The sequence below is a fragment of the Dioscorea cayenensis genome, chromosome 19 (genome assembly GCF_009730915.1).
Source record: "Dioscorea cayenensis subsp. rotundata cultivar TDr96_F1 chromosome 19, TDr96_F1_v2_PseudoChromosome.rev07_lg8_w22 25.fasta, whole genome shotgun sequence".
Lineage (NCBI taxonomy): Eukaryota > Viridiplantae > Streptophyta > Magnoliopsida > Dioscoreales > Dioscoreaceae > Dioscorea > Dioscorea cayenensis.
The window spans coordinates 787,294-814,051 of NC_052489.1; the positions used below are offsets into that span (position 1 = coordinate 787,294).

General features: G+C 35.6%; 6 protein-coding genes across 7 annotated transcripts; 4 read left to right on the plus strand and 2 right to left on the minus strand.

The window, feature by feature from the left end:
• The first annotated feature begins 535 nt into the window (after nucleotides 1-535).
• On the plus strand, nucleotides 536-7,546 carry LOC120249713 (GTPase HflX). 2 transcript variants are annotated; one of them, XM_039258319.1, is made up of 14 exons: nucleotides 536-951; nucleotides 1,262-1,404; nucleotides 2,405-2,521; nucleotides 2,794-2,908; nucleotides 3,055-3,192; nucleotides 3,721-3,816; nucleotides 3,906-4,019; nucleotides 4,559-4,627; nucleotides 5,303-5,373; nucleotides 5,479-5,572; nucleotides 5,644-5,769; nucleotides 5,890-5,979; nucleotides 7,021-7,249; nucleotides 7,345-7,546. In XM_039258319.1, exons 1-13 carry the CDS (start codon nucleotides 586-588, stop codon nucleotides 7,117-7,119), a joined length of 1,638 nt encoding a protein of 545 aa, XP_039114253.1. In that variant the 5' UTR covers nucleotides 536-585; the 3' UTR covers nucleotides 7,120-7,249; nucleotides 7,345-7,546. The 2 variants fall into 2 exon arrangements, with proteins under 2 accessions (XP_039114253.1, XP_039114254.1); XM_039258320.1 differs by lacking the exon at nucleotides 536-951 and adding an exon at nucleotides 1,565-1,686 and having other exon boundaries at nucleotides 1,264-1,404.
• Nucleotides 7,547-8,218: 672 nt separating this feature from the next.
• LOC120249712 (protein CHROMATIN REMODELING 35-like) lies at nucleotides 8,219-16,486 on the minus strand. The gene is made up of 7 exons (XM_039258318.1): nucleotides 16,351-16,486; nucleotides 14,395-15,237; nucleotides 14,241-14,309; nucleotides 12,586-12,906; nucleotides 11,053-11,208; nucleotides 8,771-10,536; nucleotides 8,219-8,675 (listed from the first exon to the last, which is right to left on the minus strand). The coding sequence occupies exons 2-7, from the start codon at nucleotides 15,118-15,120 to the stop codon at nucleotides 8,672-8,674; spliced, it is 3,042 nt and encodes a 1,013-aa protein (XP_039114252.1). The 5' UTR covers nucleotides 15,121-15,237; nucleotides 16,351-16,486; the 3' UTR covers nucleotides 8,219-8,671.
• Nucleotides 16,487-19,571: 3,085 nt separating this feature from the next.
• LOC120283468 (ninja-family protein 3-like) lies at nucleotides 19,572-21,417 on the plus strand. Its single transcript, XM_039290162.1, has 2 exons — nucleotides 19,572-20,388; nucleotides 20,849-21,417. The coding sequence occupies exons 1-2, from the start codon at nucleotides 19,776-19,778 to the stop codon at nucleotides 21,250-21,252; spliced, it is 1,017 nt and encodes a 338-aa protein (XP_039146096.1). The 5' UTR covers nucleotides 19,572-19,775; the 3' UTR covers nucleotides 21,253-21,417.
• A 406-nt stretch (nucleotides 21,418-21,823) lies between these two features.
• On the minus strand, nucleotides 21,824-22,402 carry LOC120250415. Its single transcript, XM_039259234.1, has 2 exons — nucleotides 22,231-22,402; nucleotides 21,824-22,133 (listed from the first exon to the last, which is right to left on the minus strand). Exons 1-2 carry the CDS (start codon nucleotides 22,353-22,355, stop codon nucleotides 22,007-22,009), a joined length of 252 nt encoding a protein of 83 aa, XP_039115168.1. The 5' UTR covers nucleotides 22,356-22,402; the 3' UTR covers nucleotides 21,824-22,006.
• A 1,217-nt stretch (nucleotides 22,403-23,619) lies between these two features.
• LOC120250556 (exocyst complex component EXO70E2-like) lies at nucleotides 23,620-24,351 on the plus strand. The gene has a single exon (XM_039259381.1). The coding sequence runs from the start codon at nucleotides 23,620-23,622 to the stop codon at nucleotides 24,349-24,351; it is 732 nt and encodes a 243-aa protein (XP_039115315.1).
• A 42-nt stretch (nucleotides 24,352-24,393) lies between these two features.
• On the plus strand, nucleotides 24,394-25,130 carry LOC120250557 (exocyst complex component EXO70E2-like). Its single transcript, XM_039259382.1, has 2 exons — nucleotides 24,394-24,655; nucleotides 24,739-25,130. The coding sequence occupies exons 1-2, from the start codon at nucleotides 24,394-24,396 to the stop codon at nucleotides 25,128-25,130; spliced, it is 654 nt and encodes a 217-aa protein (XP_039115316.1).
• The last annotated feature ends 1,628 nt before the right edge of the window (nucleotides 25,131-26,758 follow it).

Below are 26,758 nucleotides of genomic sequence, written 5' to 3' on the forward strand. Positions count from 1 at the left end.
ATGTATACAATATAAAATAAAACTAAAAATAGCACATAAAAATATACATCAAATGTCAAAACACTTGTTTTTCTTAGTAGTGTGTATATATATCTTATCAAAATTTCAATTTAAAATGAGAAATTTTTTTTATTAAAGTGGATAAATCACAAATTTATTGAAAAAAAAAACAAGTACAATAATAACAACATAAAAGAAACTTATAACAGACTATAAAACCAAATAACTAAGAGAATTAGTCACTAACGGGAATAAACTCCTAATATGAAATAGAAAAAACATGCGTTAGACCAGGCGAAAACTACTCCATATCAGTGGAATTTTTCTATGTCCTCGCATTTAAAAAGACGAGCTAGCGCTTCAACTTTAAAATGAGAATTTTCATGAAGATATTGTATCAAATAATTTCAAATTTTAAAGGATATAATAAATGTGAAAGAATCCAGAGTATATACCCAAGAGGGAGTTTTGCAAATACTGAAGATACCAAGGAGAAATTTGCAAAAATTAGGAAACAAAAGCTAGAAAAATCTCAAATGGTCCTCGAGAAACCCAATCCTAGAAATCGAGAGACGAGAGAAGCCAATGAGGGTCACCTTCTCCGCCGTTGTTGCCCCTCCTCCCTCTCCTTCCGCTCCTCGGAGGCATCCACAGATCCTCAAGCAACCCCGCTCCCATCCACACCTCCATTGCGTTCCACTGTCAGCATCCCCAGGGACGTCAAGAATCCGCCGCATCGTCGGTGTCTTGGAAAAAGACGCGCCGGAGGTGGAAACAGCTGCTGCGGTAGACGCTGATGGAGGAGAAAGCGAGATTGGAATCAATGGGTTTGCGGTGGAGACTGTGGAAGTTGCCCGGGATTCACCTCGGAAGGTACTTGGGAGGAGCAAGAAGATGGCCCAAGAAGAGGATGATAGTTCTGATAGGTATAAATTGCGGAATGGGAGGGAGGTTAGTTTTGTCTTGATTTGATCTTCTAATCATTTGATTTTGTGGTGTAGTTTTCCTTTTTGAAATTTAGATTTATAATCAATAAAAAATCTTGGAAATGTTGAATGAAATTAATAAAAAGGAGTCTGTTTGGAGACTTGATAAAGAGTGTCCGTTTCTAGGTTTGTTGATCAAATAGGAGTTGCCAAGCTATGTACTTTTGATTATGTAGCGCCTTGTATTCTCATCTGTTTTGCCATCAAGATAGTGAACTATCGTTATTTACCTGTTCAATTGCTAGTTTGTTGTTTATAAGTTTTCAAATTCCCAGATATTTGAAGAGAAAGCATATCTAGTTGGGGTTGATTGCAGAGGCAAGGAAGATGCTTTATTTAGCACTGAAGATTCTTTGAAGGAGCTTGCGCAGCTTGCAGACACAGCTGGCCTTTTGGTTGTTGGTTCAACTTCTCAAAAGTGTGTTTTTCTCCTTTATGCTATTCACATTGATGCCTCTTACCTTTTTCAATTTATTTTTGTGAAATCTTCTACTTATGGTCTTAGAGTTCAGTTAGCATTCTACTTTATGCTTATCATGACTAAAACTAATGGGCCTGATCATGGAATGTTTTTTTAGGTGAGATTACATGTGCTATGTATGTAAAATATGTCTTGTCTTCGAGTAATCTGTGCACGTGTGCATTCTAACTTAGTTGATCGATGTCTTCATCCACAATCTCATGGAAGCCAGTTGAAGTGGTAACATCAGCTTACTAAACTGCTTGACTCTTTCATTGCTATTCTTTGACCAGGACTGTCTCTATGAGCTGCAAGATTTCTATATACTTGTATAAGTTCACATATTTTATATGAAGTACTCAGCATGTTCTGCACGATTTTCTGCGAGTATTGCAAATTTTTTAATTTCTTTCTCCTTGAGTCTAAATGCTTTTGCTGCATATATTTAGTTTATCTTCTAAGTAGGCATTCACATTCATAACCTCTTGCATAAATATCAGCTGAATGTGCCAATCTCCAGATAACCATTGATATGCTCCTCAATAAGTTATCAGATTGTTTGAGGTTTTCAACTTTTATGTTCTCATGATCTTTGTTTTGCACGGTAAACCAGATTATGCTATTGTGATGAGTAAAAGTTATATGGGTCAGGTTGAACTTATGCCTTGTCTACATGATTGTTTGGTGATGACGTACCTAATAAACTGGTAGTATGCTCAAGAAAAGAATTTGTGGTATCAACAATGTTGCATGGTTTTGTTTTTATTTCTGAAGGTCCATACTGATTTTGTTGAAGATTTGATGTTCTAAACTTGAAAAGTGTAAGGCAGTGTGTATACTGTTTTTGATATGGATAAAGTACATTACATAATTTGCTTTCCATTTGATGTGATTATCATTTGATTGCAGTAATAATCGCATCTCTGAATGCAATTGAAAGTCTTTTAGATTTTCTTAGGCTTGCTGCACCAAACCCAAGGACATACATTGGATCTGGCAAGGTTGCCGAAATCAAGACTGCAATCCATGCCCTTGACGTTGAGACTGTGATCTTTGATGATGAATTATCAGCAGGGTAAGATACCATCACCCAAGTGAACATTTTATTTTATTTTTTAACGTATGCACAAATAGCAAATTCATCCTTCTCTTGATGAGAGTATTGCTATAATGTAATCTTTGTTTCTTTCACAACTGTTGACAAATCCTTCGAAAATCAGAGTATAGCCAGGTGAAGTTCTGCTTGAATCCTAAACATGTCAAAAGGATTTCCTAAGGTTTAAATATCCTTCATGTTCTGTACTTCAATTTTTTTTCTCCTCATATATCTGTAAATTTAATTTCTAGGCAACTACGCAACTTGGAAAAAGCATTTGGTGGGGATGTTCGGGTATGTGACCGCACTGCCTTGATTCTGGATATCTTTAACCAAAGGGCTGCTACACATGAAGCATCTTTACAGGCAAGGCAACAATCTAGCTAATTGTTTCTAATTTTGTTTTTATATGGGCCATGTAATAATGCCCATGCCAAATGAAATTAATGCTACATCACTGTCACATCCTTATATCTTTAAGTTTCTAACTGGGAACCATTTTATATTTACAGGTTGCTTTGGCACAAATGGAATACCAACTTCCTCGACTAACAAAAATGTGGACCCACCTTGAACGTCAAGCTGGAGGCAAAGTTAAGGGTATGGGTGAAAAACAAATTGAAGTAGACAAGCGTATTTTACGCACTCAAGTAAGTTGTTTTCTTGGAGTACCAAAATCTTTTCTACAAATGTTGGATGGGAACACTTGCATCTTCAAGAGTTTGAATGCCAATGACTAAGGATTGGTTCTTTTAATTTTCGTGTTAAATAGATGTTTAGTGGGTTCTTTTGGAGCCATGTTGGATGGGAACTTCTAAATAAACACTATGGTGGTGTTATCTCTTTGATCTAAGTACTTATTTTCTGAATCTTTGTGGTGTTGTCCACATCATCTCATCAATGATCTCTCCTCAGAGCTGATATATTTTGCTTTAAGTTTGTTTAAGTTACTTTTCTAGCGATATTATCTCAACTATCTTGTTCTGTTGTCATGTTTCTGTTGTGTATTTTGCTTGATTATGTGGAGAGGAGTCCTATCCAAGCCTGATGTTTCAAAGAAATTGTGGTATATAGATATTGTCCTCTTATTATGGCTATAACTACATAGAAAATTAATAAGTACCTACATTAAGTTTCTCCTTTTCTATTTTTGATTTGCTTAAATTCATGGTTTACAGATAAGTGCTTTAAGGAAAGAGTTGGAATCTGTTAGGCAGCATCGTAAACAATATCGCAACCGCCGCTTGTCAGTACCAGTTCCAGTTGTTTCCCTAGTAAGGAAAATTTTGATGACAACTCATGGAATTTGAGGTTTGAAATATCTTTACATTTTTTTTTCATAACAACTGATACATACTGATAGGTTGGATACACAAATGCTGGGAAGAGTACGCTGCTGAATCAGTTGACTGGAGCTGATGTTCTTGCAGAGGATCAATTATTTGCGACTCTAGACCCAACTACACGAAGAGTTCAGGTGGCATGTTCAACATTCACAGGAAACCTATAAATTCTATGACCTGCTAGGTGGCTCAAAAATTGTAGCAACTTAAATTCTTGGCATGTGCAATATGTTCCTCAAGACAGGGATGCTCAAAATCAAATTTCTGTTTCTTAGGTTGTCAATCTTGAGGGAACAACTTACACTATTTTTCGTACCCTGTGAAAGACCATGTGACCAATCTCTTGTGTTTTCAAGAGTGACCATCCTTCTGAAACACATTTACTGTTATGACCAACAAACACTTGGCTCCATTAATTAGAATTTTTGACCTTAAATTCTTTAGAAATCGTATAGTGGGACTTAGTCTTCTGGAGGAGGAAATTACCAGAAAGAGGGCCAGGGCCCTTGTTTTTACTCAGATACCCCTCTAGTTGTCTGTTATGTGTTGCAATCCATGTCTGGTATCATTGAGTTTAAATGGGGGTCACTAATGTTATAAACTACTAACTTTGCACATTGAAATTTCTATGAAGTTCCTGACTGGGAAGTTATTTGGATATTTCTTTTAACAGATTAACAATGGGATGGAATTTCTTCTAACTGATACTGTGGGATTCATTCAGAAGCTTCCTACTATGCTGGTATGTGCTTTCTATAGCATCTAGAAATTTTCTTGTTTATTGTTGCAAAGTCAGTATATGTAGAATAATATAATAATCAGAATTTAAAAATTCTAAATCTTTGTAAAATTCAAGTCTCGTAAAACATCCTTTATATGGGAAATTCTTTAACTGTTGTAAATATAAATCCAGATGCAAGATCTACCAATTCAAATAACCTTGAAATCCATACTGTTCTAATTCTAACATTATGCCTGAAATTCTTGAGAGTGAAATATACATCTTTCCAGAGCCACCTTTTATGTGTGTTGTTTGGGAACAAAATAGATGGTGTGAGACCTATTATTTGCTGCATTTGCAGCAGCTAGACATATTAGCGTCTTATAATAGTGTTTTCCTTAAGGTATTTCCCTTCACCTGGTTTGTAGCTGGCTATTTTTCAGACACAGCCCATCTTTTGTAAAAGCAATTCACTTAAGTTAAAACCATGTACCTTTGGAAATGACTCATATGAACAGAAGCTTCTCTCAGTGAACTTTACAAATAATGAAGTATATGAAACCAGATTGGTGTGTATGGATCTTACAAAATGATGATAAGTGTGTTTGCTATATTAGTTAGACAGATGTCCAACTGCAATGATTTTTATTTGCATCTCATATGACTGTTTTATTGTTTCAACTCTTTCTGCTACAGGTTGCAGCCTTCAGAGCAACGCTTGAAGAAATTTCCGAATCTTCACTGTTAGTCCATGTTGTTGATATTAGGTAACAATGGAGCAGATCTTGATTTTAATATTTCAAATATAGCATCATGCAAAATGTGACTGCAATTTGTCACTTGCTGATCTTCCCTGATGGAACCAAGTTCAGTCATCCGCTTGCTTCACAACAAATAGATGCTGTTAACAAAGTTCTGGGTGATTTGGACGTGGAATCGATTCCAAAGTTGATGGTTTGGAATAAGGTAAGAATCAACTGCTGTGCAATATATTGTTAAAAACATTCTTCTATTCAAGATCTTGTCATGTACTGCAGGTTGACAAGGCTGATGATCCAGAGACCGTAAAAATTGAAGCAGAAGAGAAAGGTGCAATTTGTTTGTCAGCCATATATGGTGATGGTTTAGAACAATTCTGCTTTGCTGTTCAGGCAAAACTTAAGGTAATGATGCTCTTCCAAGTGCATATTCTTGTTGGGATTGCATATCATCCATTTCCTTGAGCACTATATTTTTTATTTATATTTTTGTGAAAGGCTGCATATTCTGTTTACTGGTTTCAGGATGCAATGGTGCCAGTAGAAGCTTGTATCCCATATGATAAAGGGGAACTCCTAAATACCATCCATCAGGTTGGAATGGTTGAAGCAACGGTAAGTATGAGGTCAAAATATTTCACATTTAACTTTGAAATGCAAACTTGATACAGTATTACTAACATTTGTGCCATATATATAGTTTCTAGGTTAATATATAAGATATACAGGATGTCACCAGTATCAACGTAATTCAGCATTAGTTCTTGATATGATATCTTTAATAGTACTCTAAATTGTCAAGTCTTCATCTTGGCCTTTCTGGCCCTCGCTTTACCTCATCTAATTGGTGGAGTTCTTGCAAGTCCACCATCTGTTTGTTTTCCCTCACTTCCATTCTCCCTCAACCCTTCTGCTTTCGTCACTGATCTTTTTTTTTTTTTACGTTATGATCCTCTTTGAGTCTATCTAGTTTCTAGATCCCGTCTCCTATAATCCCCTCTCCCCTCTTCTTTCATATTCTCGAGTTTAGTTGCTTGGAAATCTTTAAAGTTTGCAATTACTTTGGCAGGACTCGATTTGAAAGCTTAGATAGAGAACTGGTACATAATGCTGTGACTTCCATTTTAAGGCATTAAGGTTCATGCCAATGAGGAATGCTGATACTGTCTATCAAAAAAAAATTTCAGATACCTCAGAGGCAAATACTCAATTTAATAAATGTTCGGATGGAGCTGTAAATCAGGTGCTGTTTGGGAGAAGGGAATGAAATAATGTGAGAATGGAATAATTGATGAAAACGAAATGGAACACCAATTCTCATTCTAGTGTTATAGATGTAAACATGGAATGGCAATTTCATTCCCATTCCATATTTTCATTGTTCAATTTGATACAAAAAAAAATATAGTCATATCGTTATAAAAAATTTTAACATGGGGATGGTATAAGGTTGTCATTTTAACTTGGAATGGATTATGATATTTTACATTTGAATGCTCATTCCATTTTAATCCATTTCCCTTGTACTAAACAGTTCGTCAGGTTTGCCTACGCTAAAATAATTTAATGAATCATTAAGTATATTGATAAAGGGTGCCTGTTTTTGTTTTGGGTGGTGTTATTTATCTGTTCTTTCGTCTTCTCTTTGTGTTGTAGGAGTACACAGAGAATGGGACTGTAATTCGAGGACACGTTCCTCTTCCGCTTGCAAGACTGCTCACACCAATGAGGCAGCGCGTCACAGGAACTCACTAATAAATGGATAAGTCGGTTTAGTTGATGAACGGAACCGCAAATTCAGAGACATAACCTTGTGTATCATTATTCTAAACAGATGAAACATAGAACTTGATACACAATACAGCATCATATCAAGGAAGGTTGGGTGAGTATATATCTCCACTTCATGACAAAATTACATGCTGATATATGACTTAAAAGACTGATTTGTTCTACGTTTTTCTTTTGTCAACATGACAGGGATTATCAAATGACTTGTGATCAATACAATAGTAGGCGACTGATGGATTTGAGCTTGGCGTCGTCGGAGTTTCTGTTAGTGTATCACAATATCTGATTCAATGAGATCTGATGATATCCCATATAAATATAAATATATGCTTGATCAGACAACATTGCATGCAGATAATGCAATGGAGTATATGTTTGTTTGCATACACAATGTTGTCTAATTCTTGGTTGAGGTGTTGGGAGTGCAGAGAGTATGGATAACATTAATCAAGAGGGTAAAAATGCAACCACCGAAATAAAACAAATAGACTTGAAATCTGGCATTCATAGATTAGCATGGAAAAATTTAACTTTCTTGTTAATCTTTTATACAGAAAATTGCCCATGATCCTCCGACAAATTCAACCGCGTAGATTTTTTCCAGGACCTGTTCATTTTATTTTATTTTTTTAAATCAAATATCATATCAGCTGATAATTGTTCTCATTCTGAACATTTTCCCAATCAGTTGCAAAATTCAATATCTGTTCAGTAAGTTGGCATGCTGTTAAAACTTATAAATTAAAAAAATAATAATAATAAAAATAATACTGCCAAACGGAGCAGAATAAAGCTCACACGCCTGGCATAAAAGCTTGCACACCTCACATAAGCCAAGACACCAAACAGAGCAGATTAAAGCTTGCCCAGACGAAATCTTCGACATCAGGGGTCTTATAAGTTCAGAGAAAATGTGCGCGCGAAAGACAATTAACACATAAATTGCTGCAGCTTGACATACAAAGCATTGACCATAAAAGCTTAAGGTAAAAGTAACTATGATGTTACCTGTATCTATTTGATACAATAAATCAGCTAAAATTGAAGAGAACAAACACTGATAGGAGCAAATTTAATTGGCTGAATTCTAGAGTTTTGGAAACCAAGTTGCAGAATAGATTAGGGCATGTATTTACAACTCAGGTGACATTCAGAAATGACAAACTTCAAGAGTTGTTACAGAAAGGGCTGCAACAATTATTTACAGCTTATCAGTTACTCCAAGCAGAGACCGATCTCAAAGCTATACAGAAAAATGCATTACATGACTGACAACTATCACAAGGTGCACATACCTGTGATCATTTGAGATCGGTCCTAACAAAAGCATACATACTAGAAAAGAGACCTTACTTACATATGCAACCTTAAGATTGGTTAGCTGAGGAAATTTTGTTTTCAAGAAGGTCCTGAAGAAGAAAGTGAGAAGTCAGATATCCTAAGACCAGTAGGTAACACCAAAGAAATCGAGAGCAAAAGCACAAAACCAGCATTCTCCAAGAACCAGTCAGCTAAATCACCTGTGATCACAGGAAACATATTCAACAGGTTAATCACACCTTGTCAATAACGAGAACTAACTATTAAAGCAAGCAGGACGATGAACACTACTAACCTTCTGTACAAACCCTTGATATCTTGCTCCATCATAGGGCTTTCTAGAAACATGTCCCCAGAGTCATTGATATCAATCTTTTCCAACTCAAACTCTTGGTGCCCAGAATATTGGCTCCATTCAAACCACATTTTTGAGATCAACTCCTTTTTAAAGGATGTATCGTGATCATCCTCTTCTGGAGAATCAGCCGCAATCAACCTGTAGGTGAAAACTTTCTTTTCCTGCCCAGGTCGAAATGCGCGCCCAATTGCTTGACGGGTAACTGAAGGATTCAGGTGAACGTCCAAAATCACAACCCGTGATGCACCAACAAGAGAGATGCCTTCTCCACAGGCCCTGATGGAACCAAACAAGATCTTGGCATCAGGAGAGCTATTGAATTGCTCTGTGAACAACTCCCTCTCCTCAGCACTTGATTCACCAGTGATCATAAAAATCTCTTTGCCCACACGCCAGCCCTTTAGCCTGACCAGGGTTCTTTCCAGAAATTTCATTGGGAGATGGTATTGACTAAAAGCAAGAAGCTTCTCTCCAGCAGCCTCTGTCAGTGACAGAAGAGTGAGGAAAAATTTTGTCTTTATGCCATCTTTAACATCCAAAGAATCGATAATGCTATCAATCTTCTCATCACTAAATCCCCTATCACTGGGAGATTTTTCAGCAATTTCCTTCAGCCGTGGATGGATATAGACAGCACTTCCCACAGAGATTCTCTTAAATTTATCCAACTTCCCCAACTTTTGAACAATTTCTTTCTGTTTATAGCTGAGATTTAGGAGGACAGTCAAGTCCACAAGGCCAGGCAGTTCCTCCAAAAAATCACCTTTGTAATAATGAAGAACATTATCAGTCATTTCCCGGAGATCCTGAATAACATTGATTTTTCTTTTATAATTGTCATCATTCCGCAGTGTTTCTTCAACTAATTCATAGAAAGCTGCATCAATATTCCCTTTTATTGACTTCCTATTTCCGGGGATATTCACCCTACTTAGGATGCGTCTCTTAATTACACGAGAAGATTCTGTCCTTAAGAATTTCGGCCGAACAAGGTTTAGAATGCTGAACACTTCTTTGACATGATTTTGAAATAAGGTACCAGAGAGTACCACTTTACGCGGAGTTTGAACTTTGGCAAGTGAATTGACAATATCAGTACTTTCATTTCTTGGTGTGTGACCTTCATCCAGAATGAGTAGGCTTGGGACTGTTAGTAGTCTTTCTTGGCATGCAGCTGTTATCCTATCACTGGAAGCCTCACATACAATACTGGCAAACTGCTTGTAACCCAAGAAAAGGATGCTCTTTTGATTTTCCCAACTTAACAATACATCCAGTTGCTGTGACCTGTTATCGGCTTTAACAGTGTAAAAATCAAATAAAGGGATGTCTTCAACTTGCCAGCGTTGCAACTCGTTCTTCCAAATAGACAATATTCCCTTGGGAAGGACAATCAAGGTTCTAGCATCAGGATACTTGGCCAGAAAGCTCTGGATGAAGCTTATAAGCATAAAAGTCTTGCCAGATCCCGGTGCATGAGCAAGAATACAACCACCTGGTTTATCAGTCACCAAGTTTCTAACAAGGAAATTGAAGCCCTCTAGCTGGTGTGGCTTCATATGTTTCATATGCCTTGGGTGGACTGAGACTTCAGCTGCAATGAGATCACCTTCAGCACTTCTAATTCTACAAGATGGAACTGGCTCATCTACACCGGTAGAACTTCGTGAGGCAGACATGTATGTCCTTGATGATCGTGACGCCTATAGAGAAGTAACAGCAAAATTACAAATGAAATTGTACATAACTTGGAAACCATTGAAAAAGAAAAAGAAGAGTGGCGGACATAATATTCCAATTACACATTTCCTGCACAAAGATATGGAGGAAGTAGCTTCAATATTTTTGTTGGTTCAAGCTCTCCACAATAGCCACATAATTTAGTTTATAAAAAATTTGACTGAAGTAAATACCATAACAGTCATGACAACCGTTATGGAAACAGCATAGTTCAATCTACCAAAGGTTTCCATTTGAAGTGGAGGAATAGGCTCCCCCTTGTTTAGGGTGGAAATGCTCAATTTAGCATAAAACACACATTTAAAAGAAAAAGATGAAAATGTAGCAAGAGCTATTAATCCTTTCATATTGCTTGGAACTGAAATATAGATATACCATGAGTTACAAATTAGGGGAAAAAATTCTAATTGATCTGCATAAGCTCAGATATGGAAAGAGATTCATAGTCAAAAAAATTTGTAATGATGGTATCTAAATACCTTTGTCCATTGATAATCAAATATTGTATCAATTCGTTTCTGTATAACTCCACAAACACGGCACACCAGACCCAAATCATCGTGAAGCAGGAGTGAATGATCACAGTCACAGTCCTCTCCTTCAGGCACTGTGGCCAATTCATCCAATTTAGCAACCTACAAGCATCATAAAAAAAAACTTTACAAGCCCTTCTTAGAGAGAAATCATAGATGTGACATGTTTTAGAATATTCGATGAAAATAAGAACAGTCCACAACAATAATTCAATGATCATGCATAAGACACCCCACTGACAAGGAAAATGGTGTGTTTATGAAGTATTTCAGAGAAGGGATAGCAATTATCAGTTCAGAATATAAAAACAAAATCTTGTTTTTCTTCAGTAGATTCTAACTGAAAAACACAGTAAATACCAAATTACTTTTGGAAATAACATTGTTACATTGTTCTTGCAATAAATTTTATTAAACAAAAGGCATTCTGAAATAATGAGAATAAACCATATATTATGAGCTGCTTGACTAACAAAAATAGAATGCAACTATCTTTTCTATGAATTGGAAAAATACAAAATGAGTGCAGATTTTGAAGAAATCAACTTTTAAACCTCTTTTGTGGATCACCTCTTTTCATGATGGTTAAAAGAAATCACAAATTACACTACAAACTTCTGAGACACTCAACAGGCCACTAGGTTCTTTCCTCTTGATACGGATATCTACCGCTGAACAACCAAACAAGGATAAAATCTAAAATAATGACAAAGGTAGATTCCACTTTCGTTAGGATGTAGCTACCACAGACCCAAGGATAGGGTGGTGCATAGATTTGAAAGCACCCAAAATTAACACTATGAAAATGCTACATTTGTGTATCTTGTCTCTACATTACATAAAAACCATCAAAGTTTCACTCAGTTTAGTTTGCAGGGAGTTATACACTTTACACACTTTTCAAATAATCAAGTTTTTCCAAAGCTTGACCATTTATTGATATCTATATGCTTATATAAGTACGCAGTTGAGTGAAAATCAGGAGATACTGTTGAACACTTAGACTAGTAAAATAGATTTAAATAAGCAAAAGAAAATATTTACATGATTGTATCAAGGACAAAGTTTCATGCATTGATATAACTTAATAAGTTAGAAAAAGAAAAAAAAAGTGTTAGGAAGTTGCTTCCACTTTTTCACATTCTCTTGAGATTTGAGAAAATGCATGTTCATCCATGCAAACATGATGCATCATGTTAATTAGCATTTCTAAACTGTCCGTTAACACATAACCAGATACTTTAGAAACTTCTTAATCAAGCCTTAAGATGGCAGTGAAAAAACAGTTACCACATCACTTAAAAAAAAGGAATTGGTTAAATTTATTTATTTATTGGCATGTCCCAATGCCGTGTGCACAAAAATAAGAAACCAAAATATTGTGGATGAACAAAAGGAGACAACAACAGTTTATTACAAAATGAGACAAAACAATCAAAAGGCACAAATTATTGCAAGCAGCATTTCTTTAAGTAATACCTTCGAACATTCCATTGCCAATGACATATCTTTCCAAAGATCATCCAGCCCATCACTTTCTGCTGTTTTTGTACCATCTGGAGAATGAGTTACTGTGCTAAATGTTTCTTCAGTCAAACTGACAACAGAAACAGGTGATAGATTTACTTCAAAATCTTTATCAACCTGTTGTTCATGTTGTTCACTATCAAGTTCATTATATTTTCTTTTGCCTCTTGCAAACAGGTTTGTCTGGCCATTCATTCGGTTCTTTATGTGACCGCTCATTAATTTCTGAATCCGGCTATTTGTTTGGCCTTGTATGAGGCCACGTGTTTGGTTCTGCATGTGGCAAAAGCAATGGCTATCTACTTATGAAACAAGGAATGCTCCGTTACATATTAAAAATTCAAAATCAGAATAATGGGGTACAACAATGTATTTCTTACATCAGAAATTTATCAGGCTTCATAAATATGAACAGATAAGAAACAGCCGGTTAATAACAAAAATATAACAAATGCCATGAAGAAAATGGATTACATAACAGAAAAGGCAAATAAAATCAATCCTACAACATGGAAGGACTAGTAAGACAGTGCATGCAACAAATTTAAAACATATCAGCCAAACTGCTAAATGAATTTATTCCAACTAGCAACAAATTATTAAAGGTGGTTTTTGGCAGGCATTTAACCGGGTTTAATCAGTTTATACTCCAACCTTCAACCAAACACCAAACTAAGGTTTGGGATAATCCCACAAACTTCTTTAGAAAGATTTAATTAATTAATTAAATAAACTAGTTAATTATTGTTAACAAACATTCATCATTAATTAGAAAAGTATAATTTTAATCTTTATTTATTTTAATTAGTGTAAATTAAGTATGAATTCAGTCAACTTCTAATTAAGTGTGACTTAGGAGAAAAGTTCACATTTTTCAGCTGCAGAAAGCTATGATAGAAGAGATTCCTCGGTTAATTGAAAATATAAGGTTAGCACTTTGGCACTTAGGCTTACAGGAAAGGACACGAATAACAATAAAGTGTCAAACTAATTCAGATAAACAAATGAAAATATGATAGATGTTAACACTCCCGGACTAGTGTGTCAATATAGATTAGGACATCTAGCATACATTGATTTAGACATTCGTAGGTACCTAGACAAGTGCAGTCAAGGCTAAGGATGCATATAAAATAGTACTTATTAGCATGAAACTAATAGCCATGTAACAAACAAGCTACCAGTCATGATAAAACAAAACAAGGGAGTTGGGTCCATTTCTTTTTCCAATGCAAGTGAATGAGAACATCAGGATCATTCAAGGTGAAATGTATTCATGCATGACACTGCAGACCCCAAATCTACTGGCATCAACATCACATACTGCAAGCAAGAGATGGTGTATGCATGTAAAGCACAAGATTCAGCTAAAATTGCTCATCTAGTTTATTCATCAGACATTTCATTGCACATTTGTTGCCTCAAAAGCTTCTACTTCCACGAAGTGTGCCTCCTTATGGTACAAGATGTAGATTAACACAAGGACCAGAAAACAAAGGAGAGAAGGAACAAATGATAGTAGGATTTAGGCATCGAAGCATTCTTATTTTCCAATTTAAACAAAAACCAGTGGAATCAAATTGATATAATGAAGAAAAGGAACTTACAGCTGTTGTAGCATGCTGTCCACATTGTTGTTTTCCAGACAAATTCCTTGAAAGAGACTTCGGTTGAGGCTGTAAGTTTCATATATACATATAATTCACCATAGACTCTAACAAAAATTTGAACAACAGTGACAGACATACAATAGAAACTCACCATAAGCTCTTCATGGGGTTGCTGATCTGGGGCAGTTCTTAAAATAACCTTCTCATACTGAATAGTAGGCTGCCAAGTTGACTGAATAGCAGCATCATGATCTATTTTGGTTTGTTTTTGCTCATAGGCCACAAGCTGTTTAGAATGACCCTCCTGCTCCAAAAGCTTGGCTTGTTTTAAATACAACAGTAGTTGCGAGTCCAGGCATTCTCGACTTTTATATTCATTAGTTCCAGTTATGATACATGGCTTGTTTTTTACTTGATGATCACCATCCTCTTCATCGGAATCAATAATAAGAACAGGAGTGCTAGCCTTCCCATCTGCAGTATTTGAGGATTCCTTTTGCACAACAGAACCAATATCACCAGCAGCATGACATTCAGTTGAGATATTCAGACCAGTTCTCATTATGGAATCTGAATCTACAGGATCATCATCCAAATTGATAACATTCAGAGGGGTGGCATCATTTCTCTGCCCATTAGCACTTGATCGGTTATGCCGAGGTCGTGGATGGGAAGAAGAATGCAAACTTGTTTGTGGAGCCCCCAAAACTGGGTTCAAGCAGGTATTAGCAGGTGCTCTCCTTGATGCTGATAAAAAATTGATCACATTTGTCCGAAGTGCATGCAGTGTTTCATATTCTTTGGTAACAGTTCCATACTTTCCACCATCTAATTCTGCCAGAAGATTGGACAAAGCAAAATGATCTGAATAATCCATAGCACCCGTCTATGTCCTCTCTTAATCCTCTCAGTAGCCTGAGTGCAAAGTGGTAAAATTGGGCATTCTGATATTCATGTCTTCACCATTCAATTTAATCCTTTTCCATCTCTCAAACTGCACACACATGATTTAAGAGGTTCACAATGTCAATAGTTTACAAACTACAACAAAGTCCTTATATTTATCATTAACATGTAAGAATATGATTTATAGCAGAGTATGAGGGAGGAAAAGGGAAAAAAAGAAGCAACAGAATAATTGAGGTGTTGTCTTTATATTAGCATTACTCAAAACGAGAAACAACCAAAAAGTAAGACAGAATAAATAACGCCCTCCTAAAGCATGTAGTTGCTTTGTAAAAACCTATGAAAAAAATTTTCCTAATAGCCCACATTTAACTTGCTGATCTTCTCTTTTTCAGCGTGAGTAGAAAACACAGCCTATGCTGTTCAAGACAAAGTTTTTAAAGTTGTTAGATGAAACATACGCTAATGAAAATTGAACATTGTGCTCTATTTAATTGAACAAGCCCATGGCCCTGCTCATTAAAAATATTCCTTCATGAACTACAGCAATGGAGAGAATGTAATAGTAACCTTCTTATTCGACATAAATTACAAAACCGAAACTTAACTTTATTCCCTTTCCTTGTTTGACTTCATCGGCATATTCATACCTCTTTTAAGTCATAGAAATTGTGCTCATTAGCACATTATTCATTTGTGCTATATTTTTCATCCGACAAAAAGCCCACGAACTGCATTGTAACTAACCATTTTGCTTGAAAGGAACACTAGACGAAATCAAACACACCACTCCATCAAATAAGCATGCACAAATAAAGAAATATACTGAAATTCAGCTTCTCAAAGCTACCACAGCAATGACAAACAGAAGCACAACCGCCAACACTAAGAATCCCAAACCCAAAACCTTACTGTCAAAATTGCTCATTTGCACCACATTATACTTCCAACCCTACAGAAAACCACGATCTGCAACACAACCAACCATTTTCCTCCCGAGGAACACAAATTACAACATCAACCACAGTAATCCATTAAAAAAACAAAAAAACAAAACATAAGTACAGAAAATAAGCGGAAATTCAAGAAAATCAAAGCCACCACCGCAATGAGAATCAAAAACACCACCACAAACGTCTCAATCACAACAAAGACGAGAGAAAAACATCAAATGCAATTGAAAGAAGAAAAAGAACACCACCTGATCACCGTGGCCTCCGAGCAACCAGCGGCCACAGCGAACGAATAAAGCCCTAATTCGAGCCCTTGTTCTTCCCAAATTTACACTTCGATCTCGGATCCATATGCCCAAACCCGACCTGACCCGTTAAGAGCCTTATCGGATCTACATTGTTAAACAGGCCTGATCCGCTTGGACTGGCCCAGAACTTTGTAATTCAACCCATTAGAAAAATTTATGGTTCTTTTACTGATTACACCCTTCAAATATATTGAAATCATTATGGTAAATAAATTAAAGCATAAAAATAGGTTATTTGTTTTTAAGTACTAAATTAATAAAAATACTAATGTTATCAATTTCTTTAAAGTGACTTGAATATTATTTTGAGTTTTTACATGAATATTGTAAATTTGAAGTAATTATTTTATTTGTTAATAGTGAGATTAAATTATTTTAGTTACTTTACATTATGTTTGTAAATTGTAACAATGAAATTTTAAAGAAAGATTGATAAATGAACCATAATTTTATTAAAATATATAAAAAAAAATGAGTACATAACCTTAGAAGTTACATTTAAATCTAAATTAACAAAAGATAGTTGGAGAGATATAGTCTCAAAATTTACTATTGGTCTAAGGGTCCGTTTGATATGCAAAATTTTGAGTTACAGCACAACACAACTTCTCTTGTTCCTTGTTTGGTTTGTTAAAAAAATTAAAAAGTACAAAGACAAGAGGATGTCGAAGTACAACACAGAGATTTAAAATTTTTGTACCACCAAAACCCTCATACAAAAAGTTTTTATCGCAGACAAAGACAACTAAAGACTAAATTACCCTTTAATAAAAAAATAAAAATACAATCATATATATCACATCCCACGACGCTCATAAAATCCCACGACGCTAATTAATTTTCATAATATATATTTTTTTAAATGTAAGATCGATATCTTAAAATTAAAATTTTAAATCATAAAAATTAACATAAATTTTTTTAATATTTCTATCCAAAAATTAAAAATTTAAATTGTATAAAAAATAAATATAAATCTCTTTATATCTTATATTCTTGAATCATAGATATATGATTTTCATAAACATATCAAATATATTAGCAATCTCATATAAAAAATAATATTATTTAACGGATTGATATATTAACCGAATTTATCATGTATTTTTTTTAATAAAAATTAATTTTGTATATACTTTGAAATTTTTTAAAATAATATAATTATAATTTACTAAATTAATTAATTATAAAAAAATTAATTAAAATATTGAAAATGATAGTTTGTTATGAGGTTGTTTATTGTAAAACAAACATAAGATAATATAAAAGGTATTAGAAGTAATTTTATATTATAATATTTTTGTCCAGTACTCGAGAAGTTATCCATAAAATATCTAATATGGTACAAGATAAATAGTTGTGCTGTACCATAACTACTTGTTCTGTTCTATACTACTTGTGCTGTACTTAACTGCGTATCAAACGCACAGTGAGTGTTATGAGAATAATAAGGAAGTGGTAGAAAAAAAAATAATTAATAAGATAATGTCTAATAAGATAAAAATAGTTGACTAAAATGCTTGAAATAAGTGATTTCACCAACAAAAAATAATAATAAATGCAAACGAAATATCTTTACCATGTGGCGCAAGAATGAACAGTGGTTATTGAATTACCAGCCAAATTCATTGTTGAACCTTGTTTCACTAAAAATGATGGTAAGTGAATTAAGAAAATCAATCACCGTAAAGATGATGGTAAGTGAGCCAAAGAAATCAAGCATCCATTTGATAGTTGAGATTGAGTCTTCGAATATTTTTTTTAGTATCTTGCACTCATAAAATCTAAATAATTAACATATATTCTAGTTTTGATTATGATAGAAGTGGGTTTAATCTTACCATGTGTATTAATCGAAATAATTAATCATTATAATATTATAGCAATCACATACAAAAGTGACAACCATCACTAATTTGATTCTTAATCATGGTTTAATACCAGTTGCAAGGGCATCAATTTTATAAGGCCAATGTGCTGTTTTTGTTGCATAAGTCTAACTAGAACCTTGGAATCATTCCTTTTATGATTTCTTATTTTAGTGATTTAATATCCACTTGATCCCTATCTTTAACTTTATTAATACCAACATGTGTTTTTTTAAAGTTGCAAATTAGGTGTGTTTGATCTTTGACAAGTCTAATATAAAGTTTTGTGGCTGGCTTTGATGATGCACATACATATAATATGAACATGGATTTTTTTTATAAAAAAAATATATTAAATATCTGTGTTTTTCAAAGATGGAATATTTTTAAAAAAATAGAATTTAAAAATATGAAATAAACAAAAAAAAATGATGTGTTAAAAAATAAAGCAAAAAAAAAATCTAAAAATAAAAAATTTTAAAAAAATTTTCAATTAAGGCAGACAACCTTCCAAGACAACACATCACAGCCGTACAGAAATCAATCATCGTACGGTTGTCAATTTTCCGGAATCTTTCAAAGATACTCTGTCTTACCGAGTTTGAGACCGACACGTGTCTCTCGTCTCGTCGTTGCTAACTCGACCCTGACGATTGACACGTGGCAATCGCTGCCGTCTTTTCCCGGAAGAAGTCCACATCCAAAGTTGCCCACGTGTACGAAGGTGATCCACTTGCTATCACGTCCCGACAACATCAATGACGTCAGCAACAGCCTCAATCATCCCGATATCGACACGTAGCACATCCCCCGTCCATGTGGGCCCACGTCCATATTATGTGGGGCCGGGGAAGGTGGTGAGTGTCTTCCTGTGGGCCCCATTCATGGCCTTAGTCAAAAGATCATTTTACTATTTAAATTATAAAATAAATTATTTATAATTTACGAAAAATAAACGCCTGATTTTAGAAACAAAAAATTAGGAAAATAAAGAAATTCCATAAAGCGAAAATAATTCCTCTGGTCGACACGTGTCAAACGCACTACTGTTGTTCCGACACGAAGCCGACCATTTTCCCGACCGCCACGTGTCAAAGCACGCATGATGGACACGTGTCCACAGACAGTCCCTAGAGTTGCTCTGGATCCGAGGCCTTGACGCCGCTTGCTCCTCTGGTAAAAACGCGCCACGTGTCCTTTAACTGCTCTGGTAGCCGACACGTGTCCATTCCATGAAAACAAGTAGGGGTATTTTAGTCATTTAAGTGGGGCGTACCCTCTTATCTCTCCGTCACCATCTTCTCCGCGCCGCTCCGGGCGTCCTTCTCGGACTTCGGATCATTCGTCTCGATCCGATAACCCGTTAAGCCCTTATCTATCTCCATGGATCGGGTTCTCTTCTTCTCGTTGTTCCTTTTCTCTCTAACTCTTTAGACCATCACAAAGATCGAAGCTTTTCGATAAAGATCGAAGCTTTTGGTTGTTTTGATCCTGGTAATGGCGGCAGAGGCAGTGGAGGAGGAGATGAAGAGGTTCTCAGGGAGAACACATGGATATTCTCGTGACCTCTTGCAGAGATTAGGGAGCACGAGTTGCTATGAAGAGAAGGAGGAGTTTGTGAGGAGGGATTCGGATGAGATTGAACTCAGTTTAGGGCTTTCTCTGGGTGGGTGTTTCGGTGAAGAGAGGAAGGAGAAGGGGGGGCTGGTGAGATCTTCGTCGATTGCGTCGATGTCGATGATGGGGAGGGAGTTGGAGTTCACGGTGGTGAAGGGGATTGCTAGGGCGAGCTCGTTGCCGGCGGAGACGGAGGAGGAGCTGAGGAAGAGGAAGGAGATTCAGAGCTTGAAGAGGCTAGAGGCGAAGAGAAAGAGGTTGGAGAGGATGACCTCGAGATCGATGGTGGGGGTGGGGAGGGATAGGTCGGAGGAGAGTGTAGACGAGGAGTTGGAGAGATCTGGTGTGGAGCTCGGCGGCAACCTGCCGACGGCGTTGACAAGGTGGCCAGCGAACGGCGCCGGCGGGTTAGGGCCGGTGTCGCAGAGATCTATTGGGTCACAGGGGAGTTGCTCCTCCGTCGTCTCCGAGTTGGACACCACGGCGATGCAAGGTACCTCACTCTTCACTTCTTTTTTGGATTGATGAAAAAAACAGTTCAAAAAAAGGAAAAAGTTGAAATCTTTTTTAGTTTAAAGGAGGATTTACTGTTTTGTTTGATATTATTTACTTAGAATTGCAAGATGGAATGCAAGATATGTGAAAATAGTGATCTTACAACTCCATAACAAAATTCAATCTTTGTATTTTTGAAAGTGAGTATTGCTTGTGATGTACATGAACACATATAATTTACTTGTTAATGGAATTGAAGATTTAAAGTGAGAAGGAGAACTTCTGTTGAAGTTTGGATATAATTCAATCTTTTCACATTGCCAGATGTTTATCTAGTAAAGTGTTGGACATTAAGCATAGTTTCAAGGGACCACATTATCCATTCTGTGTCAACTTATTATATGTCGCACTTCATTGTCTTGAACTTGGAAATGCAAATGATGTATGTTACTATTCAGGTCTGAATTCAAGGTGTGCTCACAGCATTAAGCCAATGCCGGATGGTACGAATCGCAAGACAGGCACCGTCCCTGCCACGGTCGGAGGAAAACGGATCAACTGCAATAGAGAAGGAGATGATCCAATGCGGAGAAATGTAAGAACTCGAAATGGATTGAGTGAGATGGAGAAGAGCATGATGCAGGAAATGCCGTGTGTGTCGACCAGAGGAGATGGTCCTGATGGAAGAAGGATCGAAGGCTTCCTTTACAAGTATCGGAAAGGCGAAGATGTAAGAATTGTGTGTATCTGTCATGGTAGATTTTTGACACCGGCTGAGTTCGTTAAGCACGCCGGAGGTGGCGATGTTGCTCACCCTCTTCGACATATTGTTGTTAGTCAATTTCCATCTGTCTTCTTGTGATGTTTTCTGAAATCAATGAAGAGGAGGAAGATGAAGAGGCTTCTTTGTGTGTTTCTTGGCAAAGTAAAGTTCCTCTTTCTCTTCTTTCTTTCTAAATTTGTTAAGACTTTTTGTTCCCTTCTTTAGTTGATGAGCTTGCTAAGAAATTTAAGATCTTTTCATCAATGGTGGTATTTTGTATTTTGATTTCTAATGCTTGATTTTACACTCAATTCAACAATGAAGTTTCAAGATCATATGTTAACAAGAAACAGGGTTTATTCTAAAACAGAGGAAACATATATCCCGCCAACTTTGAATTCACTGTTAATTCAACTGTGAACTTTTATGATTTATGATTGAGTCATAAACCTGATTTAATTTAAATTAAAAACCAAAATTTTCATTGTCATTCACAAACACAACACTCTCAAATTCAGTCAGCAAAGGATCATACAGAGAAATCCCCCACATATTTTACTGTAGCAAAGAATTGATTTCTTAAATTTAATTCCATTGAATTCATGACAATATTTTCTAAAATCAATCAGGAAAAAAAAAAATTGATTTCCAGGTTTGATTTCACACTGAATTTAAAGAAGAAATCTTATGATATTAACTGAGTCAAGTTTACATATGTCATTCAAAACACAACAACTCCTTGAATGCATGGAATTGAATTCTCAAGTTTGATTTCACTCTCAATTCAACAAACAACTTCTTTGATCATCATCCAATAACAAACAAGGTTCACTCTATGAACAAAATATGATCTTTAAGGTTTGAGAGCTGACACCATGGATGTCTTGATCCCATGGGATGATCCAAGTCCCTTTTTCTGGTTTCTAACAAGAAGACCTTTTGAGACAGGGGAGATGATCATATCAGTGGGACTCATGTACCTACAACTCCATTGATTTCATAAAAACAAAACACAAAATCAATAAATAAATCCACTGATTATTAAAACATAAAATGAAAAAACAGAAATTCACAAACCTTTCAGGGAATTCTGATTGCTTGGGAACTTGAAGATGAACAGGTGTGATGCTCTTTATCTGTTTGGGATTTGGATTCATTGGTGGGGTTTGTTTAGCCATTGATGGAGAGTGTTCTTCAGCCATTGGCGTGCAGAGATGTAAGCAAAAGAGATTTTGGTTTGAATGAAGAGTATGTGTGTGTTTATTGTGGGGAATATAAAGGAAAAAAAAAAGAAAAAGGTTGTGATATCATATGTGACCGTTGGTTTCCGAGAACCAACGGTCAATTTTTCTGCATCCAACGGCTAACATGGGCTTGTTAAAATTGATGAAACTATATTTTGAATTTTTATGGTTTTTTATTTTTTTATTTTATAAATATAAACCAGCATTGTTTTATTATTTCACCTCGCGAAAAAAATGTAGATAAGCTACTACCATTTCATATATTCATTAAATACTCAACAATATTTTAGGAAGTAGTCAAACTTTTAATTTACCGTATGGAAAATAAATTCATTACCATTCGTCCATTGCCTTTGTCATTGAAATGGTTAAACTAAAGGCATGTTTGTTAAATGGGTTTTCGTTTTTTTCTAGTTAAAAATAAAAAAAATAACTGAAACTAAAGGACTCAATTAAAATAATCAAACATAGTTTCAAATATTTTTTAACTTTTTCGTAAACTAGCTCTTGTGAATTAACCCCGATAATAATTTTCAATAGGTGCTAGTATCTCATGTGTGGTTGTTACTTTGCCTTTCATTTTATTTATTTTATCAGCTCCAAGAATTTGTCTTAAAAAAAAAATAAAAAATTTTGTGACCATGTTCATCTCAAAAGAAAAGGTATAATACCCTAGTTGATCCCTCTACTTTTCTCTCTCTTTCTTTTTAATCCCTCTACTCAGAAATGCTCCTGACTAGTTCCTCTATTTTTGAAAATGTGTCCACTTAGTTAACAATGCTCCCAATCAGTCCCTCTACTTTTAAAAATGTGAAGTGGGTACATTTTTAAAAATAGAGAGACTAGTTGAGAGCATTTCTGAGTAGAGGGACCAAAAGAGCATAGAGAAAAAAGTACAGAGACTATTTTGGTGATTACACCCAAAGGAAAAACACAACTCAAACAAATCAATTTATCAGGTATGCTTACTCGCGGGTGTTCGGAAAGTTTGGATCTCAACGTGTACCAACGAGAGAAAAACAACTTTTAAGTCTTTATAACCCAAACTTGGCCTTGTTGTTGAAGGTAAATAGAATGGGGTGACATTGAGAAGAGGTTGGAAGTTCTGCAAGACAAGATTGTAGCTTGGGATTGTGATCCAGAGGAGGCTTCTGAGTATTTAAATGTTGTTGATGAAGTTAGACAATTTTCTGAAAGTTTAGAGAGCTTGCGTTCCGAAATCATGGGGGATGAGTATAATGAACTTGTACACCGAGCTCATAGCATTCTTCAAATGGCCATGGCAAGGCTTGAGAAGGAGTTTGTCCATCTTCTTGTTCTATATCAGCAAACTTTGGATCCTGATCACATGTCTAGATTCCATTCCACAGAGGACTATTCTATGGGTGATTTGAGCTCGTGCAGCTCTTTTGAGGTACACCCTATTGTTGGCAGGATGCATAGTGAGAGTAGTATTGAAATGGATGAGTTTGTGATTGATTTGATTCATCCTAGCTCTGTATCTGATCTTAAGTGTGTTGCAGAAATGATGCTAAAGTCCAACTATGATAAGGAATGTTGCAAGGCTTACATCAGTGTTAGAAAAGAAGCATTGTATAAGTCCTTTTCGGTTCTTTGTATGGAGAGATCGAGTACTGATATTCTACAGATGGATTCGGGTCTCTTCAATAGCATGATCAAGAGGTGGAACCAAGCCATCAAAGTTTTTATATGTGTGTGTCTTACTAACGAAAGAAGCCTCTGTGACCTCATCCTTGGAGGCTACTCCCCATCAGCAAGGAATTCTTGTTTTGTGGAAATTACAAAAGACATAATCTTGAAAATGCTGAACTTTTATGGTGCAGTATCAACTGGAAGTCCAAAGCCCGAGAAGTTGTTCCGGATGCTTGATATGTATGAGGGCTTGTACAATCTTATTCCAGAGCTTGGTTCTTGTGTCTTAACTGAATGTTGAGACGTTTTGTTAACATTGGGTGAATTTATAAGGCTGATTTTGATGGAGTTCAAGAATGACATTAGAAGCAACAAACCAACTAATGTGGTTGCAGGAGGCGGAATCCACCCTTTGACAAAGTACGTGATGAATTATATTAAGGCCCTCATAGATTATGCTGAGACCCTCGATGTACTTCTTCAGGACCTATATGTCAATGACTTGAGTCAGGAATCAAGAGCAATAGTGGGTTCTTTCCAGAATTCTACTCCAGTGATTTGTTATCTCCTATCAATCACATCTATTTTTGAGTCCAACCTTGAAGGCAGGTCAATGCTATACAAGGATGATGCGTTGCGACACATATTCTTAATGAATAACAAATTTTTCATGGTTCAAATGGTGAAGGATTCAGAACTTCATTAAGTTCCTTGGAGATGAATGGATCAAGAAGTACAGTGCTGTTGTCAATAAGAAATACAATGATTTGGTGTACGAGTAGGAAGACTGTTCTTTATGAGAGCATCAAAAAGTTCAACCTTGTCTTCGAAGAAATTTACAAGAGCCAGACAGCTTGGGTGATACCAAGTGTTCAGCTTCGTGTGGAGCTGAGGATCTCGTTATCCCTTAATGTGCTACAATACTATCGAGGACTCGTGCGTTTTTCCCGCTATCTGGACAATGTGAGACAAAAGGACAAATACATCAAGTATTCCCCAGAAGATTTGGAGGAATTCCTGCAAGATCTCTTCGAGGGATGTCCGAAATCACTGCGTTCCCTTGGGAGGAAAAAAAATTGAAGGCAGCCTATGGTTCAATATCAATTTTCCCCATATTTGCTTTATCATCTTATAGATTAAGCAGTTAATGTGCAAGATTCTGAACATGAATTATACTAGATCAAATACATTTGAGCTAGCATTTCAAGATACAATTACTGCTTCATTTTTGTTCTTCCTGTCAAAAAATTGTGCAGCAGTAAAATGTGTGTTGATGGCTTGTGGCAAATAAATGTTCTATCCTTGCAGATAGTTATGCTTAAATTATACGTCAGAATTTTTTTTTTTTTAAAAAAAGAGCGACAATCACTTGTCTCTATGGCACATGAGTTTTTGCTGCGAATTCCTTTATAACAAGAATTTGAACCCTCATCACTCTACACTTGCATCATATTGATTTCAGAAAAAGAGAGAGAATTTTGTTTGTCAATAATCCTATTCTCACCATTTAATCAAAGGCAAGAGCAAAACTTTATTTCCTGTCGAATTTGTTTTGCCTGGGTCCAACTCTGAACTCATTGATTGATTGAGACTTGAGAGTATTTTCTATAGCTTGATATGAGCTGAACAACTTCAGTTTCTTATTTTTATCAACTTTGCATGACTTGAATCCAAATATGCATTGGATTTGTGTTTAACAGCATAGTGCAATTCAATTGGTATTCCTTCGATCTCTACAAAATAATATATTATTTCTGAATAGATCTATTATTAATCTTGTTACAAGTTTGGCTAAAATTCAGATTTTTCTTTAACATATGCATATACAGTTATGGCTGTGCGAATGGGTAGTGAATTTACACTCTCATCTGGTGACACCGAGTTTGGATTGCAAAGCCTGAATCCACAAGCGGGAATTTGTTACCATCATTGCTTTTATTATCACGAGTTAAGGATGACTTGAATTTAAATCTTTTAAATCTTCACATCAACACTTACATAATAAAGTCAATATCACTAGATTATGAATATTTTAACAAATCTAACTATTTTGTTTATTGATGTCATGAACAATGTTCAACGTGCGCTCAGTCAAAAGTTGAATCATCTCCAATTTCTTGTTTTTATATGGTATTGCATAAAGTTACATAAAACATGATGATTATATCAGTGAACTGCCATACCATTTCTGTTTAGCATTTGTTTATTCCTTTTAATTGAAATTTAAAAGCTAAAATTTGGTCCCGGTTTAAGGATTTAAAAGATGGATCACAGTTCAATGAAAAATATATTTTTTGTATGAAAAATTTTAAAATTACTAGAGGTTAAACAATCACAAATTTACGAATTAATTCTTTACTATTTTTTTTTGTTTGACTAATTTATACAGCTCGGATAGTCAAAATTTAGGAACCAAACAACCTTATATTTTTACAAAAAGAAAATCTATTACAAAATGAAAAAAAAAAAATTTCAGGTGCTTTTCTAAAAAAATTGTTCATCATTTAAAATAATTTCAAGAATTCCATGGTGGTAAAGCCAAAAAATTTCCCAATCACTATTCCAGTCAAAAAGTCAATGTCTCACGAGCAGCCAAGCGCGACCACTTCTCCCAATCCAGTGAAATGACTGAAACACCCCTAAATCACAATCGTCTATTCAAATCCAACGGCCAGGATCATCTCCGCTATCAATGCACCCGTGCTAAC

Excerpts from the sequence above, each read along its gene's own strand:
- LOC120250415 (XM_039259234.1), bottom strand. The coding sequence starts at position 22,355 with ATGGCTGAAGAACACTCTCCATCAATGGCTAAACAAACCCCACCAATG. Across the intron at positions 22,134-22,230 it reads CAATCAGAATTCCCTGAAAG|GTACATGAGTCCCACTGATA; the intron begins GTTTGTGAATTT and ends ATGGAGTTGTAG.
- LOC120250556 (XM_039259381.1), top strand. The coding sequence starts at position 23,620 with ATGGGGGATGAGTATAATGAACTTGTACACCGAGCTCATAGCATTCTT.
- LOC120249712 (XM_039258318.1), bottom strand. The coding sequence starts at position 15,120 with ATGGATTATTCAGATCATTTTGCTTTGTCCAATCTTCTGGCAGAATTA. Across the intron at positions 14,310-14,394 it reads AACCCCATGAAGAGCTTATG|CCTCAACCGAAGTCTCTTTC; the intron begins GTGAGTTTCTAT and ends TGAAACTTACAG. Across the intron at positions 10,537-11,052 it reads TTGATTATCAATGGACAAAG|GCGTCACGATCATCAAGGAC; the intron begins GTATTTAGATAC and ends ACTTCTCTATAG.
- LOC120283468 (XM_039290162.1), top strand. The coding sequence starts at position 19,776 with ATGGCGGCAGAGGCAGTGGAGGAGGAGATGAAGAGGTTCTCAGGGAGA. Across the intron at positions 20,389-20,848 it reads GGACACCACGGCGATGCAAG|GTCTGAATTCAAGGTGTGCT; the intron begins GTACCTCACTCT and ends GTTACTATTCAG.
- LOC120250557 (XM_039259382.1), top strand. The coding sequence starts at position 24,394 with ATGGAGTTCAAGAATGACATTAGAAGCAACAAACCAACTAATGTGGTT. Across the intron at positions 24,656-24,738 it reads TTTTGAGTCCAACCTTGAAG|GATTCAGAACTTCATTAAGT; the intron begins GCAGGTCAATGC and ends CAAATGGTGAAG.
- LOC120249713 (XM_039258319.1), top strand. The coding sequence starts at position 586 with ATGAGGGTCACCTTCTCCGCCGTTGTTGCCCCTCCTCCCTCTCCTTCC. Across the intron at positions 1,405-2,404 it reads GTTGGTTCAACTTCTCAAAA|GCTTGCTGCACCAAACCCAA; the intron begins GTGTGTTTTTCT and ends AGATTTTCTTAG. Across the intron at positions 5,573-5,643 it reads AGTTGATGGTTTGGAATAAG|GTTGACAAGGCTGATGATCC; the intron begins GTAAGAATCAAC and ends CATGTACTGCAG.